This window comes from Meles meles, chromosome 4 (assembly GCF_922984935.1).
Source record: "Meles meles chromosome 4, mMelMel3.1 paternal haplotype, whole genome shotgun sequence".
NCBI classification, from domain to species: Eukaryota; Metazoa; Chordata; class Mammalia; order Carnivora; family Mustelidae; genus Meles; species Meles meles.
The window spans coordinates 81,661,043-81,686,549 of NC_060069.1; the positions used below are offsets into that span (position 1 = coordinate 81,661,043).

Here is a 25,507-nt window from a genome sequence, read left to right on the forward strand (position 1 = left end):
AGTTGCTCTGAATAATTCCAAATTCTGGATTAAATCGTGGTAATTGATTTAAAGAAGATAGGACTTTTTTGTTGCAATAAAGATAGTGTGTGCTAAAGTGGACTGGAATAAGGTATTTTTTGACTACAAATGGCTGGTTTTGTGGGGTTTCCACCTGGAGCATTTTGGTAGCTAGAATATTTCTGCTGCCATGAACAGCCCTTTTCCAACACAGTAATTATCATTTACTTATGTGGTCCTCTCAAGCCACATCCTCCATATGACAGGGCTGATAGTCACTGTGAAACTACTGGAAACTGTTATAGGTAAGTCAGGTTGGCCAGTGTGGCTAAACCTTGGGTCCCCACATTGCAGAGCACAGAAGGAAGGGAACTTTGGTTAGAAATGTGATTTCAGTTAAATGAAACTTGTCAATTATTTATATGTTCCTGAGTTGAGAACTTTAAAACAAAACAGAGTCCTTCTGGTCACTCGTTCACCTAGGATGGACTTGTTTCAATGGCCCATAGTGGTAATTGTTTCCTAAATGCTGACAGATGCTTTTGCATTATTCATCTAAAGTTTCTTCTATCATTAGAATCACACTGCTTTCACAGTGCTGCAAATGTTTTCGGAGATTCGAAGAAGATGTAGGCCTCCTTGGTGCTTTTTTATCTTTCAGATGGGGATTGTCGGGATAAATTTTGATGTTTGAATTGCCCTGGATCTGCTAGAGGAGAAGAATTTCTGATTACAGTAGTTATCAGCAATTGGAGTGCTGAATCAGTTGCACAGATTGAAAATAGCATGCAGACTGGCACATAATTGTCCTGTGAATAGATCTTTAGGGAAGCAGCCTTATGGGATCAGTGAGGGTCTGTATGTTGTTCGTTCCTGTACTGAATATTGTGACCCAGGCAGGGAGAGCAGGCATCCCGGGAAGGCTTGTGTATCTCCTGGGTATTGACTTGTACTGCTGCCGCAGGTACTGTGTTTTTAATGGAAGTCCTGTTGCTTCGAGCACATACATCATGTTCAAATACAACATACCTTGCATTTCGCAACAATCTTAGCATTATAGGGGGGCTGATACAATCACTTATATGCAAGAACACCATCCCATTTTTAACGCTTGCAATTTATTGTTTGTTGGGTATCTGCTCTGGGTCTACTCTGTGTTCTTGTGAGTTTACCAAATTATCAGAATTGTTATCTATGTTCTGCTTAGTTCTGGCTCTAAGCCAGGCATGTGGGACATAAATGTGGACAGCATAATTTTTTTTTTCCTTGAGAAAGTGGGGAGGGGCAGAGGGAAAGGGAGAGAGGGAGAATCATAAGTAGGCTCTATGCTCAGTGGGAAGCCTGACGCGGGGTTCAGTCTCACAACCCCAGCTGAAATCAAGAGTCAGATACTTAACCTACTGAGCCACCCAGGCGCCCCTGGGCCAGTATAATTTTTTATAATAAATTTAGATCTGAATTTTAGGGTTAGATAAATGAATAATCTTTAGAAATAACAGATATTTTTGCCTTAAAAATAAAAAATTAGGAGTTGTTTTGTGGTGAGTGATAAAGAATATTTTGAATTCTAAAATTTTCCATCATGTTAAAGCATTTTACTATTTGTCTTCTAATATTCAAATCTTTTTTCAGTTCTTGTTCTGTGTGGATAAATAGCATATTAGATAGTTAAAAATTAAGTTTTAATTTTAATTATTTAATTTTATTATTTTATTTAAAAAATCACTTGTTAACTGCAGAAAAAAAAAAATTGAGAAACCACAGAAAAGAATAAAGGAAAGTATCAGTCACCGGTAACCACAGAAGAGAATAAAGGGAAGTATCAGTCATCCCTAACCTTGTAATCCAGAAACAACGAAAGCTGGTGTGCTGGTGTTTTGGTATAAAGCCTTCTAGCCTTTCTCCTTTTTCCATGATGTACAAATGCAGTGTTAGAGCTTCATTTTTGTGTGATTCACCTAGTGCTGGAGGCAGAAAAAAGAACATGCAGATGGTAGACAACCGCACGAGGAAGTGAATCCCAGAAAAGTTAAAAAGGCCTGAACTAAAGCGTAATAATGTTGTCTCATCTATAATATGGTGAAATCTTACGGACAGCCCGAAGACCTCATTTAGGAAGTTTACCTATATTGAATTTGGAGTTCTGTCAAAATAAAATATTTTAATTGGATAAGTTTTTCAACCAGCTGAGTGACTCAATATACTCTAAAAAATCTAATAAAAACACTTCCAAATCATGTTCTTCATTATTTAGCAGAAGTGACACCCCTTGATTACTATGTAAGTCCATAGTTATCATTTTTCACAATTGTATTGACCCTTAGTCAAATCTTAGGTTTAAATGCTAAAAATCACTGTGTGACAAACAGACTGATTTTTTTAAATTTGTATTTATTTGCATTGTATTTTATTTGCATTTATTTGTAAAATACTTTTTTTTTTTTTTTTTAAATGGCAACATATAAGGGTTGGGGATCTTGTTTAGATCTGTTCTTTGGGAACCACAAATTCATTAATCCAGTGAACAAAAACGTATGGCATCACTGTTGTGTACCAGCCACTGTTCTAGGCACAGGAAATCATGAATGAATGAAACATGTCTGTCCTCATGGAGCTTAGATCTTAGTGGGCAGTAACAGAAAATAAACAAGTAAATGGCTATTAATAATGGAAAACCAGGAGGCCTCTTCAGATTTGGTCATCAGGATCTACCACCATGGGTTACTTAATCTCAGACCTGAATTTCAAGAAGGAATCAGCCCTGCAAAAAATCTGGAGGGGAGAGGGAGCATTCCAGGGAGGAGCAGTGAGTGCAAAGTGGGGAACTGTAGGGATTCCACTGATCAATAAGAAGAGACTAGATAGAGTGATAATCTTATTTATCTCTCTACTGGGGTTAATTATACTTCCTGTGGGAGGCTGTTGGCTTGTTTCAAAAAGTTTAATTGACCCTTAAAAAGTACCACGTTAGCTATGACATGGAGAATTGCTTGTGGGGGGAAGCGGAAGGCCAGCTGGAATACTCAGACATCCAAGAGAGAGAGGATGTGGGGTTTGGGTCATGGTGTTTCCATCCTGATAGACATGGTGCATTTGGGTAGTGCTTTAGATGGCGAGTCAAGGCTTTGTGAAGGATGGAGAAAGCTTCAACAATTAGTGGGGAGTGGAGCCACTTACTGAGATGGAATGGCTGGAGGAGAAACAGGTTTTAGGACCTATGTTTAAGATTCTTGTTAGACTTCCCAGCTCTGTCATCTGGTAGTTGTACATACAAGCCTAAAACTGAATGCAGAGGATGGTGGTGGAGAGTTATGTTTGACGTCATGTGTGCACAGACCAGAATGAATCCTCCAGGATAGGCCACATGGCTTGGAGTAGCAGAGAAACTCAAGTTCCTTCAACATTGGAAAGCAGTTTTATTGCCCTGCCATAGAATTTTCAATGATTCACAATCTGCTGACAATACCTTGAGCTGCTGCTTTTTCTGAGCTCTGATATCATTTAGGAAGAAGAAAATAGTATTTGTTGAAAGTCTTGTGTGTGCTGGGCAAGACATTTTTTGGTACTTGATCTCCTGATTCTAGTGTTTAACATGTGAGGAGACTGGGTCAGAGTCTATGGAGTAGACCAGGTAACAGTGTGACTGAGCAAAGAATCCAGAATTCAAACGCAGGACTTTTGCCTTGTTTTCTACTTTATCGTGTTTGCAGTAGGCAGAGTTACAGACGAGTGGCAATATTTTCATTTGCTTTTTCTTGCAAATTATGTGCAATTTTAAAGTAAATATAACATCTCCCATATGTTTTTAAAAAGATGTTTCAAAGCTGTACTTGCTCCTGGCAAAGAGAAAAAAACATGCCTCAACAATACAAAAGACTTTAAGGTGGGAGTTAAGTATTCTCGTCTCTTCCTCTCTAAGTATTATACTCCTTCCACAAATTCCAGAAATTTTCTCAGACTATATACATTCAAGTAGAATCATCATGGCATAAAAGTTTGTAGATTTTTTTTTTTTTTCTACTTAATAGTATATCTTGGGCAGCTTTCCATTTTGGCAAACTTAGATCTTATTGATACTCTTTTTAATGACTGTGATATTTCATTTTATGTGGTTAACCTGTAATTTCTTTATTATTTCATTTTATGGTTAACCTCATGGACATTCAGATTATTTCTAGTTTGTTTTAAAATAATTACAAACAAGGTGGCAGTGATTGGCCATATATCTTTATCTCTATTTCTACTTCATTCTGCAGTATTATAGGATAAATCCCTGATTATGATTGCAAGGTCAAACGCATGTTTCTTTTAAATTTAGAAAATATTGCCAAGTTGATTCAAATAACATTACCTAGTTTATGGCACCAACGTAAAATCTTATTATCAGCCCCACAATTTCATCCACAGTGGCTTTTAATAATATTAAAGTTATTACTTATTAGGTAGACTGTTATTTTGCCTTGACTTTAAACTCTTAACTATGAGTAATTTTAGGCATTTTTCCTCTACATTTGTATCGGTCATTTCTTCTGTGAGTTGTCTTTTTATTTATTTATTTATTTATTTATTTTGCCCATTTTTACTTGGGTTATTTGTTTTCTTCTTCTTACTGGCTTGTAGGAACCCATTATATCATAGATATTGCTCCTTTATTCATTATGTGTCTTTGCAAATATTTTCTTCTAGTCTGTTGCTTATTTTGAATTTTGTTTATGATTTACATGGGTATTTTTACATGTTGTTAAATTTATCATCCTTTTCTGTTAGGGCTTCTGTCCTTTGTTTATATCATAGAAGGTATGGAGTCCTTACTCTGAAAGAGCTTCTAGGAGGACAGACTTTGTTACATGGCATTGCTTATGAGTTAGAAACTGTGTAGTCTGTAGGGGCTGACATGTATGCTCTGAATTTCCTTGACTTGCCAATGTCATGAACTATTCTCCCAGCCGCCTATGCTTCTGACATTAAGGTGGCTGTTGGGTGGTCACCATTTTTCCTATCTACCTTCAACTTTTTTTCTGGACTACAGTTCTTTTGTCTTTTGTTCCTTGTCTCTTTTTCACCATCAAAATAGTTGTTTCCAGTTGCTTCTTCTTGTCACTGCCACTGTTGTGCTTAATATTTCCTACTCTCTTGACCCGTCCCTAACCTTTCTTCCATCCTCCATGACATGTTTTCTGTGCCTTGTCAGTTCTCGTACGCTTCCCAAGATTTGCTTGAAATACTCCACCAGTTATACGGTAATTGTGCCACTTCTCAACTCTTTATACTTGCTTGATAGTCAGCATTGCACTGCTAAAGATGTGTGTGACGGCTCGTGTTCACATATATGTGTATGCTTGTGTGTTGGTGTGTGCAATTATTTCCGAGTAAAAAGAGAACTCAAGAATTCTTGTATCCAGATAGTTATGGTTTTAATGCTGGCCTTTTTTCTGGGATTGACGATTTCATAAACGTTATAGCACATCTGCTCTGATCACATATGCCAGCTTTGCTTCAAGAAGCTTTCAGGCTTTTTTTTTCCATTTTCCTGCCATTTTTAGATTTTTCTATTTAAAAAAAATGATTTAAGATCTATAGTGCAGTGATTCAGGGTAGCAACTCCAATCAAAATTGCTTCTAATAAGGCTGTGTGAATGCTCTCAGTCACTCAGTGATGTTTATGTGTTATTAAATTTTAAAAAAAAGGAAGCTTATGGTATTAGGACCAGGGTTTGGATGAGGACAAATGATTTTTGTAAAATAAACCTGAGAGGATTTTCCCAGGCATTTTCTTTACCACACAGAAATCTATTTTTCATGTTTTTTTAAGTATGGATTTTTTTCCCCCAACAAAAACATCTGCCCCAGAAATAAGTTGCCTGCTTTAAATGCCATCCAACTTGATATCCAACAGGCTATGGCCAGAAGGCGCCAGGCCTGCTTTAGCTCAGCAGGTGGTCTCTGAAACCTCCTAAGAGGCCATTGGCCTGAGAGCAACAAAGACTTGGAGGGAGGGACACTTTGTTTTCTAGATAAAGGTGACCTCTTGCTCCATTTTCTGTTATTTGACTCTTTGATGGAGAGTCTTTTAGGACCTTGATGGACCAAATTAGGACAGTTTGCATGAAATCAGTTAAGCTTTTTTTGTCTCTCTCTCTCTCTCTCTTTTTTTTTTTTTGCTGGTTTTTTTTTTTTTAAGATTTTATTTATTTATTTGACAGAGAGAGATACAAGTAGGCAGAGAGGCAGGCAGAGAGAGTGAGAGGGAAGCAGGCTCCCTGCCGAGCAGAGAGCCCGATGCGGGACTCGATCCCAGGACCCTGAGATCATGACCTGAGCCGAAGGCAGCGGCTTAAACCACTGAGCCACCCAGGCGCCCTTTTTTGCTGTTTTTAACCAAAAAAAGGGTCAAGCCCGTTAATCAATAGTTAGTGAAAGAAACGGGCTTGAGTGTAAGAATTGGGTACGACTAGGGGTGTATGAATTTGTTGGAGTACAGAATAGACATTCTCTTTTAAAATGCAATTAAATGTAGGAAGTAGGCAGAAAGTATGTCCAGTGACTTTAAGAAAGGAATGAGACAACAACAACCTCAGCAAATACTTGCTCTGTGTTTGTGTGTGTAGCACATTGTGGAGATGTTTTTTCAACTTTTGGACGGGATATGGGTGAGGAGAGATAAAATACCCATTGGTCATTAAGGCTCAAAACTAAGAAAGCACCTCCGTCCTATTCAGCAGCGATAGAACAGATCTGAAATTGTGAGGTGTTGAGCTGCCTCCAAGTACACAAGAGGTTCTAGAGAAACAATTTTGAATGATTATTTGAATATCAGAGTTTCATTATCTTGGGGTGTCTGGGTGGCTCAGTGGGTTAAGCCTCTGCCGTCAGCTCAGGTCAGGATCCCAGGGTCCGGTGGTGGAGCCCCACATCAGGCTTCTTGCTCAGCGGGGAACCTGCTTCTCCATCTGTCTCTATGTGCTACTTTTCCTGCTTGTGCACTCTCTCTCTGTCAAATAAATAGATAAAAATTCTTTAGAAAAAGAATTTCTTATCTTTTAATCCTTGATTTAATTAGGATATTTCGTTTTTTATCAGGAGAGGGTAAAACCCTGTGCTACTGTCCTAATAGGCAACTGAACAGTAAGTCTTTGCTTCTTTCATTTAAGGGACTGAATGAAGACCCAGAGCTGGGCCTAGGAAATTGGCTCCCGAGGACCACATGCCAAGCAGTGAGCAGTGATGGTGCCCAGAGCTGTGGTCTCCGAATTTAAATGGGCCTCAGAAATCCTGAGAAGAGCTTTTAAAATACAGAATCTCAAGAAACAGGGATTTTTGGAGGTGTGGTCTAGGAGTCTGTATTTTAAAAAAAGGCAAGACTGGGGACCAGTTGCCATCTTAGGGGAAGTGGGGCTTGTTTAAGGAGCACATTCAACTTCTGACGCCATGTACCCTTCCATCTTGATTGAATCACCAATCAAAGAATAAACTAGTGCTTTGAAATTAATGTGTGGTATCATAAACTTTTTTTTCTTTTTAACATACCCAGTAGAAATACTTTTATGCTCTGCCATGACAGTGCTTGTTGAACTAGGAGAAAATACCTTGCTGGCTTTGGGGAAGGTTAAGTCTTCCTCATTTAACTGAATAAATTGCCCTTGCCCAGTGTCACCCAAGAAACAGCCAGGAAGATTAGGAATAAGAAATAAGTGAATCTGGCTTTCTAGTTACTAAGAACAAGAATTGGAATCTAATTTTTTAATATTTATTTATTTATACAAGATTTTATTTTAAAGGAACCTCCACACCCAACGTGGGGCTTGAACTCACAACCCGCAGATCAGAGTCGCATGCTCCCCCACTGAGCCAGTTAGGCACCCCTCAGGTCTAATTTTTTAATGTGGCTAACAGAGTATTTATAGTTCATTTCATATAATTTCAGCTACCATTTATACATTCTAAGTGGGGAGGAAAATGTACACAGACCCAGAACAAGAACAATTGAAAAGAAAATGCACCAAGTGTTCTTATTATGATCTTTGGGGGTCAGGCTTAAATTCTGTCTCCTCTGGGGTTCATCCCAACCCGCCCCATACCTCCTTAGTCCTTCATGTCCTTATTTTTTATATCTCACTCCCTATTTTATTGTTAATTTTTACATACTATGCACCAGTCTTGTCATTACCATGACATAGTATCACTATGATACATGAAATTTCTAGAAGCTAGACCTGGTATATTACAGGCTTCTAATACTTGGTAGAAAGGGTCTTAGGAGCCAGCAAAGCTAATTCCTTATTTCTGTAGAGCAGAACGTTGGAGTCAAGACTGCGTAAGAGAACTTACCAGGCAGGGACTCCTGGGTGGCTCATTTGGTTAAGCAGCTGCCTTTGGCTCAGGTCATGATCCCAGCGTCCTGGGATCGAGTCCCACGTCAGCCTCCTTGCTTGGCAGGGAGCCTGCTTCTCCTTCTGCCTCTGCCGGCCTCTCTGTCTGCCTGAGCAAGTTAGGGGCCTGGACAGGACCCAAAGGCAGAGACATTCTGTGCAGTGAAATGGAGAGAGAGATGCCCTGGGAAATCTGGATACCTGGTTTCAAGGCTTGTCTCTGCCATTTACTAGCTTTATTATCTCAGACAAGTTCTTCACTTCTCTAAGTCTGTTTTCATTCACTCTACAATGAGGGGCATTTAATTATCTCTACTTCACAAAGATATTTAGAGGTTAATTGAGATAACATGTGAGTAGTCTTATCTCTGGATTCCCAGTAGAGTCCTTGGGAAGATTAAGCAAACAAACTAACAAAAAACCCCAGATGTTCATCCCCATTCCGAGGGACAGTGACTTAATTGGTATGTGGTGGAACTTTGTGCTCAACACATCTAAGAAGGTCCTCAATGATTTTGAAGTACATACAGCCAGAATGGAGAACCACGAGCCTTGTTAGAGGAAAATATTCTCTGTAAGTAAAGTCCAGTATTTATTGCAGCTTAGGAATTTTGCTCCTGAATATCCAATACCATGTCATCTCACTGAATAAATGATGGACCAAAATCTCTAGTCTTTTATATGTATGTATCTTATAACGATATTGTGCAATGGTGAAGACCTTCCATTCCTTATGTTGAGGCAGAAAACTCTTTACATATTAGATAGAACTAAATTTAGAACTTTAAAAATTAATTTATATTCCCCTCCCCCATGAGGTAACATTAAGTAAAGCCAACAGAATCATATTATGAATTCTGTCTTGTATTTCATTTGTTTCCCCGGGACTAACTGTTGAATACAAAATAGGTCTCATTAAAAAAGAAAGTATTATATAGAAGGCTTTAACAAAATAGAAGAAAGTGTTCTGACATTGAAGAATTACTGATAGATTCCTTTCACCCTTTCTTTGATCTAAATCCCCCCTATGTATTTACCAACTTTGCAAACATATTGACTATATGCACATAAGGTTTGCAAACAAGTTCCAAAATGTTACCATGGACCAATTAGTTTCTAAAAACCTTTCAAATAATCTTATCTTCTCCACAAGAGTGATTTAAGCTTTGGAAAGAAAAATCAATGAACTCTGCATTGTTTGCTTTTCACTGGGAAGAATCATGACTTAATAAGATGGAGCACTCCATGGTTGTTTGTAAGCACATTTATTCATAAGCTGATATGATTTGACTTTAAGGCTCAACGGCTGGCAAGGAAGAGCTTTTCAAGTGAAGCCATTCCCTGTGAAGAGAAGTTATATTTTATATACAGATCATTTTGAAAATTGATGTCTCTAGTAAGATACCCAGATATTAATCAGTTTTTTTTTTCCTTAAAGTTATTCTGAGAGGCTTTTGGATGAACTAGAATTTTGTCTTCTTGAAAGATAAAATAGTACCTATGAAAGCTAGATCAGCTCTTTATTATAGACTCACAGAGCTGAGAGGAAAATGCACTCTTAGGTTGAGGGCGGTGGGATATTCAGAGATCCTCCATGACCTTCAGAAGTGCACATGTAGCTGGTTAGTGACAGGATGTCCCCTCTCCTGCTCCTGGAGCTGCGCAATGACCACCGTCTGGTAGCACGGCCCATCAGTGAGATACCTCAAAGCTTCCTGTGTCATGGGGCCCAAAATACGTTTCCCTCTTTTTCTGCACTGGTGATTTCAGGAAATCTCCCTTGCCTTCCTTTGAGAGAAGCATTATCTGCATTATTTGGTACTTTTTCCATATAGAGATGGAATTGTTTTCAGAAGCTAATCCCTTTCCGTCACTCAGATTTACTCTAATCTGTGGATGCTGGCAAGAAATCAATTCACATTTTCCATGTACCCTTTGCTGAAAGATCTCTTGCAGAGGATCTGGAATAGATGTGTTTACAAAAGCATGCAAGTGATATTCTTGTATGGCCTTAACACAGGCCTGGTTGAGACCCTGTATGTGAGAAGGTGTCTTGGGGTGCCATTTAGAGTAGAGAATGAGCAGGGCCCTAGTTTTACTTATTACTGCCGGAGATGATATTGCTTCTTGGCCTTTTAAAGAACAGGGCTAGGGAATATATGTGTCTGTTTGTGTGTCCACATAGACATACACACACAAACATGTACATATATAGACACAAATACTTACATATGTATGTGTATGTTTCTGTTTGCTTTCTGTGTTTGTTTCCCCTCCTTCTCATTCTTATTGACTTAATTTTAATTTGGAACATGGAGGATATGAACAGAAGTCACGCCCCTATCCCTTCTACTTGATTTTCTCCCACTCTTGAGAGTAACCAGCTACGGTGTTGTCTGGGTTATCCTTCTTGTGTTTCTTTTTGTGAAGATAAGTATTTGCATCTCTAAAAATTTCCCAAGCTTTTCTTACACAAAAGTATCATACTACAGATATATGCTGCTTTATTCTTTGCCTTTTTCACTTACTAGTATCTTCTAGAAATTAACCCATATCTGTGTATAGAGGTCTTTTTTATTATCTTGTACGGTTACATGGTAGCTTACTGTGTGTAGGTATATATTATTTTATTCAACCAGTTTCCTATTCAGGATCATTTTTACCCTAAATGTCAGGGGAAGAGTTTAATGTGCTGTGAGGGGAGGGGGAAAGAGAAGACAAAAAACAAATGGACACAATCGTCTTAGGAACCTCAAAAATATGTGGAGTGAAAGAAGGCAGAAACACAGGACTGCGGATTATAAGATTTTCATTTATGTGAAATATAATTTATGTGAAAGACCCATCCACAGAGACAGCAGGTTAGTGGTTGTCTAGGGCCGTGGGTGAAATGGGGAATGAAGGCAAACGAGCATGGAGTTTCTTCTTGGAATGATGGAGATGTTCTAAAATAGGATCAGCTCACAACTCTGTAGATATATTAAAGTCATTAAATCATACATTTGAAACAGGTGGATTTTAATGTATATAGGTTATACCTCACTAAAGCTCTTAAAAAATTAGCATCAGGTGGTATGATCGACATTTCTAGGAGAATGTGATGACCTCTAATTCCAGCATGACTTAAAGAGTTAAACCCTCTTAGATATCATGCATGCTTGGTGGAAATGTTGGGAATCTCTCCTCCAATGATATATACTCTCTTGTACTTCAAATCAGAAGTTTGTTTGTTTGTTTCAAACAGGATTTTCTGCTTGAGGCTTTTAGTGAACCGATAACCGCTAAAGACATTTACTTATTTTAAACTGACTGTGGCAGAATTGATTTAATACCTTTAAAGAATTAAATTCTGAAGGACCTTGTAGACCACTTTGTTATGCCTCTCATTTCACAGATAAAACTCTGTTAAGAGTTTTAAAACTCTAATTATGTAATAAAGTTAGAAATACAGTCTACTGTATTTCTACTCATCTGTTCTCCTCTTTAAATATTTATGCTATTCTGTTAGGCAGCCATTAAAATGATAATTATTAAGACTGTGTAGAAACATGGAAAACGGTTTATTATACAAATGAAAAAAAGCAGCATGCCAAATGACCTAAATATCATCATTGCAACCAGTGTGTCAAATTTGTGTACATATTGAGGCCTGGAGCATAATAGACAAAAAACATTATGCGTATTGTGGTTGTTTCTCTTTTAATATTCCTGAATGTGGCTGCATTTGTGGCCTGCCTTTGCAGACTTTCCCAGACACCTTCCAGCACTGGGAGTGTGTGCGATAAGGTTACGTCATTCTAAGCCCCTGGAACTCTTCCCTTGTTTACCTGCCATTGGAAGTCTTCCTTTGTTCTCTTGTTTCTCATCTTACTTTATGGAATCTACTGATCTGGCATGGTTGAAGAATGACTTCTATGTGGGTGGCAACTACTGTTACCTACCTCTACAGAAGGCAGAACATAAAGAAATTGGCCTAAGCCATCATTCGTGGTTTAGATGACATTGGAAGAAGAGTCTTCGGTCTCCACCATTGAATGAGTTGCAAAGAATGATTGAGGGCATTCTTTCTCTGGTTGGCTTTACAACTCAATGGGTTATCTGCAGTGAGGTTTGAGGAAGGGGGACGAGGTATGTTAGGTGACTCACCCCCAAGACTACCGTGGACTTGATTTTTCAGTGTGACTCTAACTAAATGCCTTTTACATGTCATAAGCATAAAGGAGCTACACAAACAATTTAAGCATCACACTGTTTCAGATCCTAGCTCTGCCAGATACATTTCAATCATATATGCTTGTTTACTGTGGTGGATGAAGCTGGAGTCTTAGCCCAAGGCTGAGTTCATGGGATAAATGTGAAGCTAGTGACTATTAATATATTATATAAACACCCTTTCTCATTGAGGGATTGGATCCTACTTTCTAAGATATTTGTGTTCCTCCAAATGATGCTTTTGCTAAATTATAAATGGTGTTTATTAGCTCAGATAGCTGATTACACTTTTTTTTAAATTTATTTTTTCAGTGTAACAGTATTCATTGTTTTTTGCACAACACCCAGTGCTCCATGCAATACGTGCCCTCCCTATTACCCACCACCGGTTCCCCTAACCTCCCACCCCCGCCCCTTCAAAACCCGAGTCAGGTTGTTTTTCAGAGTCCGTAGTCTCTTATGGTTTGCCTCCCCTTCCAATTTCCCTCAACTTCCTTCTCTCCATCTCCCCATGTCCTCCATATCATTTGTTATGCTCCACAAATAAGTGAGACCATATGATACTTGACTCTCTCTGCTTGACTTATTTCACTCAGCATAATCACTTCCAGTCCCATCCATGTTGCTACAAAAGTTGGGTATTCATCCTTTCTTTCTTTTTTTTTTTTAATAAACATATAATTACACTTTTTTTTTAAAAAAAGATTTTATTTATTTGTTTGACACACAGAGAAATCACAAATAGTCAGAGAAGCAGTCAGAGAGAGAAGGAGGGGAAGCAGGCTCCCCGCTGAGCAGAGAGCCCGATGCGGGCCTCGATCCCAGGACCCTGAGATCATGACCTGAGCTGAAGGCAGAAGCTTTAACCCACTGAGTCACCCAGGTGCCCTGATTATACTTTTTTAAGAAAAAAAGATTTTATTTATATGACAGAGAGGAGGGAGAGAGAGAGCACATACAAGCCTGGGGATTGGAAGGGGAGGAGCAGAGGGGGAGGAAGATGCAGACTCCCCACCAAGCAGAGAGTCCAACTTGGGGCTTGATCCCAGGACTCTGGGACCACGACCTGGGCGGAAGGCAGATGCCCAACTGACTGAGCCATCTAGGCATCCGTGATTACACTTTTATATCATTGTACTTTTCCTGTTAAAGTGTTGAGATGTTATGGCCACAGTAGTTCCATTTTAGGTTAAAAAAGGGGGGTACTGTGAAAAGGAAAGAGAAAGAAAGGGCAGTGTGAGTGAAGCAGAGAACACTATGTCAGATATATAGGTAATGCTTGCTGTTAGATCTTTGATTGTATAGTTAATTCAATTTTCCACTCTGGTTTACGCAATTTCTTTTATTCTCTCTTCCCAAAGAGACATCTTCCTGAATTATGGTTTTATTTTTTGTTTTGTTTTGTTTTTTTAATCCCACCAATCCTTTGCTCAAATGTCTGGTGAATCTCTCATGCCAATGGATTAAGATCTTATTCTACCAACATCACCGACTTCCTGCAGCCTAGTTTTTTATCCAGCCCTTGGAACCTTATGTCCCATCAGTTTCCTTTTGAGTCACTCTTCCAAAGTTGGAGACCCATCGTTCCCTATCCTCCGAGTATACCCTACTCTTTCTAGTCCCTGAGCATCTGATACTGTGTTATTACTACACTTCTCCTCATTCTAGCCCACTGTATTCTCCTTTCATTATGGAATCCCATAGTATTTTTGTCTTTACGTTTGACTTGGCATTTATTTTTAAAGTTTTCAATAATAAAACCATATATATATATGTGCATATATATATATAAAACACCATTTATAGTGTTTATGATATGCCAGACACTGTTTTCAGTACTTTGTACTTTACATGAATTGACTCATTCAATTCTCAACAACATTTCAAGATTATTATCCTTATTTTATAGCTAAGGAAATGGAGACACACAGGGACTAAGTAACTTGCCCAAGGTCATATAGCTAGTTAAGTGGCAGATCTGGAATTCTTTCCCAGGCTGTCTAGATTCAGACTCTCTGTTCTTTTTTTTTTTTTAAAGATTTATTTTTTTGACAGATAGAGATTACAAGTAGGCAGAGAGGTAGGGAGAGAGAGAGAGAGGAGGAAGCAGGCTCCCAGCCAAGCAGAGAGCCCGATGCGGGGCTCGATCCCAGGACCCTGGGATCATGACCTGAGCCGAAGGCAGAGGCTTTAACCCACTGAGCCACCCAGGCACCCCCAGACTCTCTGTTCTTGATCACAGCTTTAAGCTACCATTAATAAATTATCTCTTTAGATATTTCATTCTCATAAAGTTAATTTCTTTGAGTCAAAGACAAGGTCTTCTTGTTCTCTCCTTTGTGCCTGAAACAAGGAATTTACTCTGTGAACATCTGTTTATTGATATGACCTATTATTATTATTACATATTTTTAATTATTTTTTTCAAGATTGTTATTTTTAAGTAATCTCTACCCCCAACGTGGGGCTTGAACGTATACCCCTGAGATCAAGAGTCACATATTTGGGCACCTGGGTGACACAGTGGATTAAGCCTCTGCCTTCGGCTCAGGTCATGATATCGGGGTCCTGGGATCAAGCCCCGCATCTGGCTCTCTGCTCAGTGGGGAGCCTGCTTCCCCCCCACCCGCCCCCGCCTGCCTCTCTGCCTACTTGTGATCTCTCTCTCTCTCTCTCTCTGTGTCAAATAAATAAATAAAATCTTAAAAAAAAAAAAAAAAAGGTCACATGTTCTACCAACTAAGCCAGCCAGGAGCCCTGATATGACTTGTTGTTATCAGTGGTTAGTTGAGTTCTCAGATTTTTCTAGGAGTTTTGACTTTGTTGGTTTGACTTGATGATTTTATCATGATACAATGACACTCTGTTCTCCCTCTAATTGCTGGTGTGATGTGGTCAGTGTGGCTGCCAACAATTCAAATCTGGGGCGTTTATTACCTAAACGAATGGTACTTAGTAGTGGGTCATTACTTGGGTGTGCAAAACCAAATCTCAAATTTTGCTCTTTGCTTCAAAGTAAGTATTTTAAGTTTGTGTGTTTGTTTTCTTAAGCACTATTTTGTTACTTTTGGATTTTTGATATGTCAGATAAAATGAGAAAGAGCAGCCTATACTTCACTTTCCTTGCAATATCAAGTCCTAAAACCAACTTAATTTTATGCAGTTCCTCTTTGATTTCTTTGGAGTAGAAAAAGCTCTTCATGCAGGGAAGAGTGAAAGTTGGTTATGCTGAAGTTACTTTTAGTAGTACCCTGCACATACAGTGTCTCACCTTTAAGATCACCTTATGTCTCCTGGTAAAGACAGGCTACATAGTCATAAAACCTGACGTCTCATGTTGAAGTTTATTTTCTGTGTTTCTTTGATCTGTTTCTAATGGCAGACTGCTTGATAAGATAGGTACTCCAAACCAGATGTTTCTAGTGCTCTTGAAGGTTATAAAGGTGCCTTTGTAATGGTTGGTGAAATAAAAGCTATCTCTGGATAATATAATAAGAAAGTATTTGGAAGGGTATTGAATAACTTGCAGAATCCAGGGGACAATGTCAGCCTCCAGGATAACCATAACAACTATGGAATCTTAGGGTGGCCAGGCAGGAGTGTCTTAAGTTTTGGCCATTGAAATGGCTCAGTTCTGTTTCCTTCCCATGCTCAGCTCAGGATTTGTGTTCTTTGAAAGGGACTCAGATTTGCTCTTAGCTTAAGTCAGTCAGGTGCCCATTTCTTAGTTGGGGTGATTGATCGGCCACCAAAAACACATGAAATGGGAAAGGAGTATTTCTAGTTACCAAAGAAGGGGAAACAGGCCACACTGACAGATGCCCACTTCTAACAAGGTTCATTTCGAAGCAGAGAGAATTTAAATGATAGTGTTAGCTTGGACAGTGAGAGATTTGGACAGTACCTGAATTCAATCAAATCACTGAATTATTCTTCTAGGTGGAAAATCTTAGCAGTTTATTTCATTAATCAACAGATTTTTTTTTATTAAGATTTTATTTATTTATTTGACAGAGAGAGATACAAGTAGGCAGAGAGACAGGCAGAGAGAGTGAGAGGGAAGCAGGCTCCCTGCTGAGCAGAGAGCCCGATGCGGGACTCGATCCCAGGACCCTGAGATCATGACCTGAGCCGAAGGCAGTGGCCTAAACCACTGAGCCACCCAGGCGCCCAATCAACAGATATTTTATGCTGAATTGTGAAAAAGTGATTTTTTTTCTGATCACATTTTTAAAAGATTTATTTTCATATTTATTTAAATATTTTCATATTTATTCTATTTTCAAATATATACAAAAATATAATAGTATGAACCCGTAAGTACCATTATCCAATTTCAAAAATTGTTAACATTGTGTCAATCTTGTTTTTATTGATTGGATCTTCAAGGATTATCATAAGATGTTTTTACAACTGACTACCTAAAAACTCACAATATTCACTGTGAAGTCTGAGAAATGCTTTCTAAACATAAATCCAAGCATCAAACGATTACTCTCATACCAAAAAGTATGTTGCCAGGTAGAACAAAAGATGGCCCTGTGTAACATTGATGCAGTGTTTACCTGGAAGTAGAATTTTCTTTCAGTCAGGAAGGCTATTTTTACTGGTTTAAGATTGGTGAATCAGTTCCTCAGTGGCTCTTTCCAGATTATTTTCCCCAACTTTGTCTTCTGGTCCTTGGAATCTTTGGGAGGTGAATCCAAGGTTTTATTTGACAGTAGATTTTTTCTTTCTTTCTTTCTTTCTTTCTTTCTTTCTTTCTTTCTTTCTTTCTTTCTTTTTTAAAAGATTTTATTTATTTCTTTGACAGACAGAGATCAAGTAGGCAGAGAGGCAGGCGGAGAGAGAGGAAGGGAAGCAGGCTCCCTGCTGAGCAAATAGCTCAATGGGGGCCGATCCAGGAATCCTGGGATCAAGATCTGAGCTGAAGGCAGAGGCTTTAACCCACTGAGCCACCCAGGCGCCCCTTGACAGTAGATTTTCTGAACATCAGTCTGCACGTGTACTGTTTAACAGCTAAACGTGCTCTAATCTCTCTTCGCAGTTGAAAGATGCATGAGTGTGATGCAGTCGGGGACACAGATGATCAAACTGAAACGTGGGAGCAAAGGGCTAGTCCGGCTCTTCTACCTGGATGAGCATCGGACCCGCCTCCGATGGAGACCCTCGAGGAAGAGTGAGAAGGCAAAAAGTAAGACCAATCTTTGGATTCTTTGCTTGACTTGTTCTAGTTCAACATGGGTTATATTTGCTGGGCTATCTGGAAGCTTCAGATCTATGAAACTTTGAAATTTTTGTAAGTTTTGGGGTCAGTTGCTAAAGGATGCAGACAGACTGAATAAGTAATGACCATTTTTATCTTTTTAATTCCTTGGGAATTTTAATCCATAAAAGTTGTCCTGTCCATGAGTGGTGTAAATGTTAATATTTCCCCTGTGCTGGAAACATGATTTATTTTTTAGTTGGGATATTCGGTTTTATAGCCTGAGGCCCTTTATTTATTTATTAATTATTTTATTTTATTTTTTAAAAAGATTTTATTTATTTATTTGACACAGAGAGAGAGACAGCGAGAAAGGGAGCACAAGCAAGGGGGAGTGGGAGAGGGAGAAGCAGGCATCTCGTGTAGCAGGAAGCCTGATGTGGAGCTCAATCCCAGGACCCCAGGATCATGACCTGAGCCGAAGGCAGATGCTTAGTGATGGAGCCACCAGGGCGCCCCTATTTATTTATTTATTTTTAATAAAAGGTGAAGGGTATTATAAATCCAGTGGACTTAAAAGTGTATTGCCATATTCTGAGCATAGCTAACTGATTAGTGAGTTAGCTTTCAGTGATACCAAGCAAAAGAGTTTTGATCTGACCCCTACTGAAAGTCTCTCTCCCACACCTCGTACATTCAGCACCAGGTTGGTGTTGGGTCCTGTGTAATGGCTCTCTCGTCTTCTTCCTTCCTGTTTTTATAGGAACCTCCTGGTCTCTGGTCTCTTCACCTATCTGGCCTGTGGAGAAGTCTCCTAACCAGTATCCATTTTGCTAGTGTCTTCTGCTTTTGTCTGTTAAGATGCTTTCATCTTCAAGTAGCAGAAGACATTGACTGAATTAGACTTACATGAAAAATAAAGATATCATCTCATGTAACAAGAAACTCAGAGATCAGCAGGTCCAGGTGTGGGATGTTGAGTCTTTAGTTCTGTTTTCTTCAGGGCTCTTGGCTTTCTCCCCTGTGTGTTGGCCCTGTCGTCAAGGCAGCAGCAACATGGTGCTTCCTTTTGAGGAGAGGGGAAGCCCTTTCCAGAATTTTCTCTCAAAGCCGACTGCCCCATGTCTCCTTGGTTAGAACTGCATTATATTCCCACACCTAAATCAATCATAGGAAATAGGAAAGGGGGCCTCTCCGATGGCTTAGACATTCCAGAACTTGCCCTGGAGGCTGGGGGAGAGGGGGGAGGCCTTGGCTCATTTCTCTGTGAATTGTGTGGGGAACGAGTTGATACCAGAAGAAAATCGTGACTTTGCCACGAAGGCAGAGTGGAGGAGATGATATTAGAGGCAATCAGAAAGATCGCAATACTTCTGATTCACCCTTAAAAATAAGCAAGCAAACAAAAAAGTACTATTCTAATCTAAGTAATCGTCCCTGTTAGTGCTTCTCTGATCCAAATCTGCAGTGTTGTTCCATTACCTAAAAGATGCTCATCTCCGGTCTCTCATTCCAGGCTCTCTATGATCTAGCCTCTCCCTACCTTTCCCGCTTTATGTCCCATTATACTCTCTTGAGCTTTCCAGTCTTGCACAAGTGACCTACTTAACATCGCTGGAGTGGACCTCATGTTTCTGTATCCTATGTTTTTTTTCTTCTGGGATACCACCTTATTCCTCTACCTCTCTAAGCCCTGCTCGACCTTTACCATCCTGGTGTTCTTTCTGGAGATGCCAATCACATTTAGCCATGCCACTCAGTTACCACCAAACGTTTTTTCCCTTCCAGTTTTTAACTGTCATCTTATGCACAACTCCAAAATTGGTTCTAGGTCTTTGTATGTTTTCCTTGTGCCAATATGCAAGCTGTAAATTTGATATATTCATAGTCTCCTTTTCTACCAGTCTTTTTGCCCTGATCTGTATATCGCTCTTCCTATCATAAATTTCAACATGTCCTGACTCAGTGCCTGGGAAGGCATGGTCCAGGCTGCCCAAGGCCGCCCAGGAAGGTAAAGTGGCATGTGAAGAAGGTTCCTAGCGGGAAATGATAGGGCTTGTATTTCACATTGGAACTTAATATATGTGCTGCCGAAGCGAGCACTCACATTGGAACTTAAGACCACAGTTCACAAACAGTGAATTTGTTCATGCTTCTTTTTTTTTTAAAGACTTATTTATTTATTTGAGAGAGAAAGTGAGTGTGTGAAGCAGCAGAGGGAGAGAATCTTCAAGCGGACTCCCTGCTGAGTGTGGAGCCCGATGCGGGGCTCGATCTTAAGACCCGGGGATCGTGACCTAGGCCGAGACCAAGAGTCAGAGGCTCAACTGACTGGGCCACCCAGGCGTCCCTGTTCGTGCTTATTTTTAGAATTTAAGATGATTTTGCTGCTTTTTTTTTTTTAATTATTTTTTCCAAATCCATTATGCCATGTAACTGTGTGTTTTGCTTTCCTCGCAGTACTTATCGACTCCATTTACAAAGTCACCGAAGGTCGGCAGTCTGAAATATTCCACAGACAAGCGGAGGGCCACTTTGACCCCAGCTGCTGCTTCACCATCTACCATGGCAACCACATGGAGTCTCTGGACCTCATCACCTCCAACCCCGAGGAGGCCCGCACCTGGATCACAGGCCTCAAGTACCTGATGGCTGGCATCAGTGATGAAGATTCCCTTGCCAAGCGGCAGAGAACCCACGACCAATATCCTCCCTACAATGTTAATGTTGAGCTGTGTGTGTGTGTGTGTATTAGACCATGTTTTATTTTTCCCTGTAGTTTTGAGGCTTAAAGCCACTTTCCCCCCTCTCTCTCTCTTTCTTTACCCCTAGCACCTTTCTGCCCCCTCCTCCCTCTCACCCCAAGTAGATGAATGCACAGAACAGACAGAAGCAAGCTGGCATGAACTCAGGCTTCTTGGAAGGAGACTGAATTTAGCTCCGCAATCTGAGACGTCTCCAAATGCAGCCTAAAGTTTCCTAAGAGAGACACGGTAGCTGGGAAGGTGTTTATTTGGATTAGAGAAAATCCTGCTTTGTAATCAAGTCAGTTTAGTTTAACAGGTACTCTTTGAGTTCTAATTACATATGAGGTATTAAGCTCCTTCCTGCTTTTTCTATCTCTCTTTTTAATTTACAGTATGGAAACTGATGGATACGGAAGGGGAAGTTATTTTTTGCTTCATACCATTTACCTTCTCTGAATTGTTCAAGAAACTAGGGACTCATCTGAGTATCCTTGATGAAGCCCATTCTTGAGGTCCTGTGCTGACCAGATAGTTAACCTTCTTGGTCTGGAGACACCTCTTGCGCTGGTATTGGCCTGGTCATGGGACATGGACTTTCTGGCCTCAATTTCCTTATCTATAAAGTGAGGAAATAGAGTTGTTGACTGCTTTGATTCCCTTTATCACATTTTTTTTTTTAAAAAGATTTTATTTATTTATTTATTTTTGAGAGGGAGTGAGAGAGAGCACAAGCAGGGGGGCAGCAGGCAGAGGGAGAAGGAGGGGGAGAAGCAGGCTCCTGGCTGAGCAGGGAGCCTGACTTGGAACTCGATCCCAGGACCCTGGGATCATGACCTGAGCTGAAGGCAGATATTTAACCCACTGAGCCACCCAGGCACCCCTTTTTCACATTTGGAATGGTCTGAAAATACATTGCCCCTATCTTTGAAGGGAGTGGGACAACTTCCTTGCTGTCGTTGGGATGAATGCCCTAATTTTTCTCCCCCAGAGTAGTGATAAATTTGTGCTGCTCTAGTTATAATTCCTCACCCAGGGTATTGTTTGAGCAGAGTGGAAATATTCAGCCCATGAAAGGAATTTTGACAGTGTGAAGGTCTGAGCTGATGAGCCATGATGTTTTCATCAATATTCACAGCATGCAGATAAAAGCACCTGGGATTCATAAGTGAACAAAACACAGACATAGAAACTAACTTTCTGTGCTTTATTCTGTTAATTTAGTTCTTAACTCAACATTTGGTAAAAAAACAAACAAAAATACTGAAGTTTTTTTTCTGGTATAAGCCATGGAACCATACTAACCGTGTCCCAAACTAAAGGAATATTCATTTTTCATGAACAGGAGAGGTGAGATGGGGCAGTTCACGGGTTGGTTAATCGTGGCTCAGTGATGTCATTGGAGACCAGGGTTCTGCCAGGCTCAGCCTGTTAGGGTGGTCCTTCAGCGGCGACCCCATGGTCAGACAGAGGTACACCTGCTTCAGGTAGCAGCTCCAAACACAGCACTGCTCTGAGGGATCATAGTTTCTTCTCATAAATCTTTTCTAAGAGCGAGTAAATTTTCCCAGCCATGCCCCACCCACTGCCCACCCCACCGCAAGGACTAAATCTCATCATTGGTCCAATGGCTGTTCTAGGCCCATTCCTAAAGCAGTCTTCAACAACATAAACCAATTAACATAATTGGAGCTCGGGACTCTTGCACTCGTAAAAACTGAAAGGGTTTTTGTTTATGTGGGTTTCATCTATTGATACTGTCATATTAGAAATTAAATCTGAGAATTAAAAAAAATATTTGTTAATACTCTTAAAATTATAATAAACTGGGGCACCTGGGTGGCTCAGTCTTTAAGTGGCTGCCTTCGGCTCAGGTCATGATCCTGGGGTCCTGAGATTGAGCCCCACATGGGGCTCCCTGCTCAGCGGGAAGCCTGCTTCCCCCTCTCCCACTCCCCCTGCTTATGTTCCTTCTCTTGATGTGTCTTTCTCTGTCAAATAAATAAATAAAAATCTTAAAAAAATAAAATCATAATAAACTATTACATGTTAACATATTTTTATGAAAACTATTTTTCAAAACAAATTAGTGAAAAAGAATAGTGTTGCTTTCCTCTTTTGCAGGTCTCTTCAATGTCTATCTGAATAGAACGCATGTACTTTCCTACCCACTTCTGCCTTTAATCTGTACGTTGTATTGTTTTGGTGGAAATACGTGAAGAAAATTTAACCTCACACAGATGAATGTTTGGAAGGGGTGGGGGGGCTCATGGTTAGGGGGATGCTTTGGATTATACTTTGGGGATGGCTGTACAAAGGTCAGTCAAGATTCACCTTCTGCCTCCATGGGAGCAAATGGTTCTCGCATCCCTGAACAAAACTGAGGTTCTTCAACAAGGAAGAAGGAAGGAAAATGGGTGGGGAAGACAAGCAATTGTAGAAGTGCTCTCCTCACCCAGTTAACTCCGACAAGTTCACAGTGTTCCAGAGCTTTTAGCCACGTATATAAATGGCTCTCATAAACTCTGAAGTAGACCAGTAAGAGCAATGGGCATACTCTTGTTTTTTCTAAATGGTGGCAAAATTTATCCCTACACTAGATCGTTCTAGTTAAGTGAGAATTTCATGCTTATTGCAGTAAGCCAAAGAATACAGAGCTGCATGACGAAAAGATCAATTGTCTTTATCCTTGTCTATGAATTTTGTACCTTCTCTTCCAAGGTTACTGATGATAACAATCTGATACACCCCCGACCGGGTTGTCTGCTTTTCTGTTGTTGAATTTTGAGAGTTCTGTGTATTAATTCCTGATTAGTTCCATGGCTTGCAAAACTTTTCTTTTTTTCTGTTGGTCTTTTTACCTTATTGATAGTGTCCTTGGTGCACAATATTTTTGAAGTTTCATGAAGTCCAGTTTGTCTGCTTTTTCTTTTGTCACCTACGCTTTAGAGTGTCATACCCAAGAAGCCTTTGCCAGATCCCATGCTGTGAAGATTTCATTCTGTTTTCTGTTAAGAGTTTTATTGTTTTCGGTCTTACATTTATATCCTTGATTCATATGAATTAATTTTTGTGGATGGTATTAGGTAATGATCCAACTTCATTCTTTTGCATGTCGATATCCAAGCTTTCCAGGACCATTTGTGGAAAAGACTGTCTTTTTTTTTTTTTTTTCCATCAACTGGTCTTGGCGGCCTTGTCAAAAATCATTTGACCATAGATGTGAGGGTTTATTTATGGGCTATTTTGTTATATTGGTTTATACGTTTATCTTCATACTAATACAACACTGTTTTGATTACTGTAGCTTCAAGATAAGTTTTGAAATCAGGAAGTACCAGTTTTGTTCATTTTCAAGATGGTTTGGCTACTCAGAGTTCCTGAATTTTAGGATGGATTTTTCTATTTCTGCAGAAAATGTCACTGGTATTTGGATAGAAGTTGCATTGAATCTGTAAGTTGCTTTGGGTAGGACTGACATTTTAACTAAATCGTCTTCCGGTCCATGAACATGGATTCCATTCAGTTATGTCTTTAATCTCTCTCAGCAATGTGTGTGTCTGTTTTTTAAACATTTTATTTATTTTATTTGACAGAGATTACAAGGAGGCAGAGAGGCAGGCAGAGAGAGAGAGAGAGGAGGAGGAAGCAGGCTCCCTGCCGAGCAGAGAGCCTGATGCGGGACTCGATCCCAGGTCCCTGAGATCATGACCTGAGCTGAAGGTAGAGGCTTAACCCACTGAGCCACCCAGGTGCCCTGTGTTGTGTTTTCATTGTGCAAGTTTTTGACCTTCTTTATTCATTCCTAAGTATTTTGTTATTTTGATGAGATGTACATGGAATTGTTTTTGTAATTCCTTCTCAGGTTGATAATGTTCATATATAGAAATGCAGCCAATTTTTGTGTGCTGGCTTTGTCCTGCTACTTTGCTGAATTCATTTATTCTGACAACTTTTTTATGGAGTCTTCAAGGTTTTCTATATATCAGATCATATCATCTGCAAACAAATAATTTTACTTCTTTCTAACTTAGCTGCCTTTTCCTTCTGCCCTTCTTTCCTTCCTTCCCCCCTTCCTTCTGCTCTGCCTAAAACTTAGTACTCTGTTGAATAAAAGTGGTGAAAGATGGCACCTTTGCCTTGTTCCTGATTATAGAGGAAAAGCTTTCAGTCTTTCACTATCGAATATATTTACTGTTTTTTTCATACGTGTCTTTTATCACATTGAGGTAGTTCTGTTTTGTTCCTAATGTGTTGAGTGTTTTTATCATGAAAAGGTGTTGAATTTAGTCAAATGCTCTTCTGCATCAGTTGAGATGATGATGTGGTTTTTTTCCCCCCCTTCCTTAGGTTGCTGTTGATCTATTCTCATATGTTGAACCATTGGTATATTCCAGGAATAAATCCCTCTTGGTCATGGTGTATAATTCCTTTAATATACTGCTGAATTTTATGTGCAAGTATCTTGTTGAGGATTTTTGCACTACTGTTTCTTGGTCTGTATATATATATTTTTCTTGTGGTATCTTTAGGTTTGGTATCAGGCTAATGCTGGCCTCACAGAGCTTGGAAATGTTCCCTCTTCAATTTTTTTGAGAAGAATTGGTGTTAGTTCTTCTAATGGTTGGTAGAATTCAGCAGAGCTGAATTTAAGTATCAAACATTGAGTTTTCTTTGTTAAGAGATTTTTGGTTACTGATTCAAGCTTTTTACTGGTTAGAGACCTATTCACATTTTATTTTCTTTGTGATTTAGTCTCTGTCGGTTTTGTGTTTCTAGAATTTGTCCATTTCATTTAGTTTATCCAGTTTGTTAGCATGCAATTTTTCATAGTACTCTCTTAAAATCCTTTTTATTTCTGTAGAATTGGTAGTAATGTCCTCACTTTTGTTTCTGATTTTAGGAATTTGAATCCTTTCTCTTTTTTTGTTAATCCAGCTAGCTAAAGGTTTGTTAATGTTGTTGGTCTTTTCACA

At 39.5% G+C, this 25,507-nt stretch overlaps 1 protein-coding gene across 5 annotated transcripts in view; it reads left to right on the top strand.

Annotated features, from left to right (window-relative positions):
- The window catches only part of PLCH1 (phospholipase C eta 1), a 213,571-nt gene that overhangs the window by 104,911 nt on the left and 83,153 nt on the right, over positions 1-25,507 (top strand). For all 5 annotated transcript variants that reach the window (XM_046001927.1, XM_046001928.1, XM_046001929.1 and 2 more), the window contains 2 exons: positions 17,629-17,775; positions 20,248-20,491. In XM_046001927.1, coding sequence (XP_045857883.1) covers positions 17,629-17,775; positions 20,248-20,491 — 391 coding nt within the window. The remainder of the gene's footprint in view (positions 1-17,628; positions 17,776-20,247; positions 20,492-25,507) is intronic.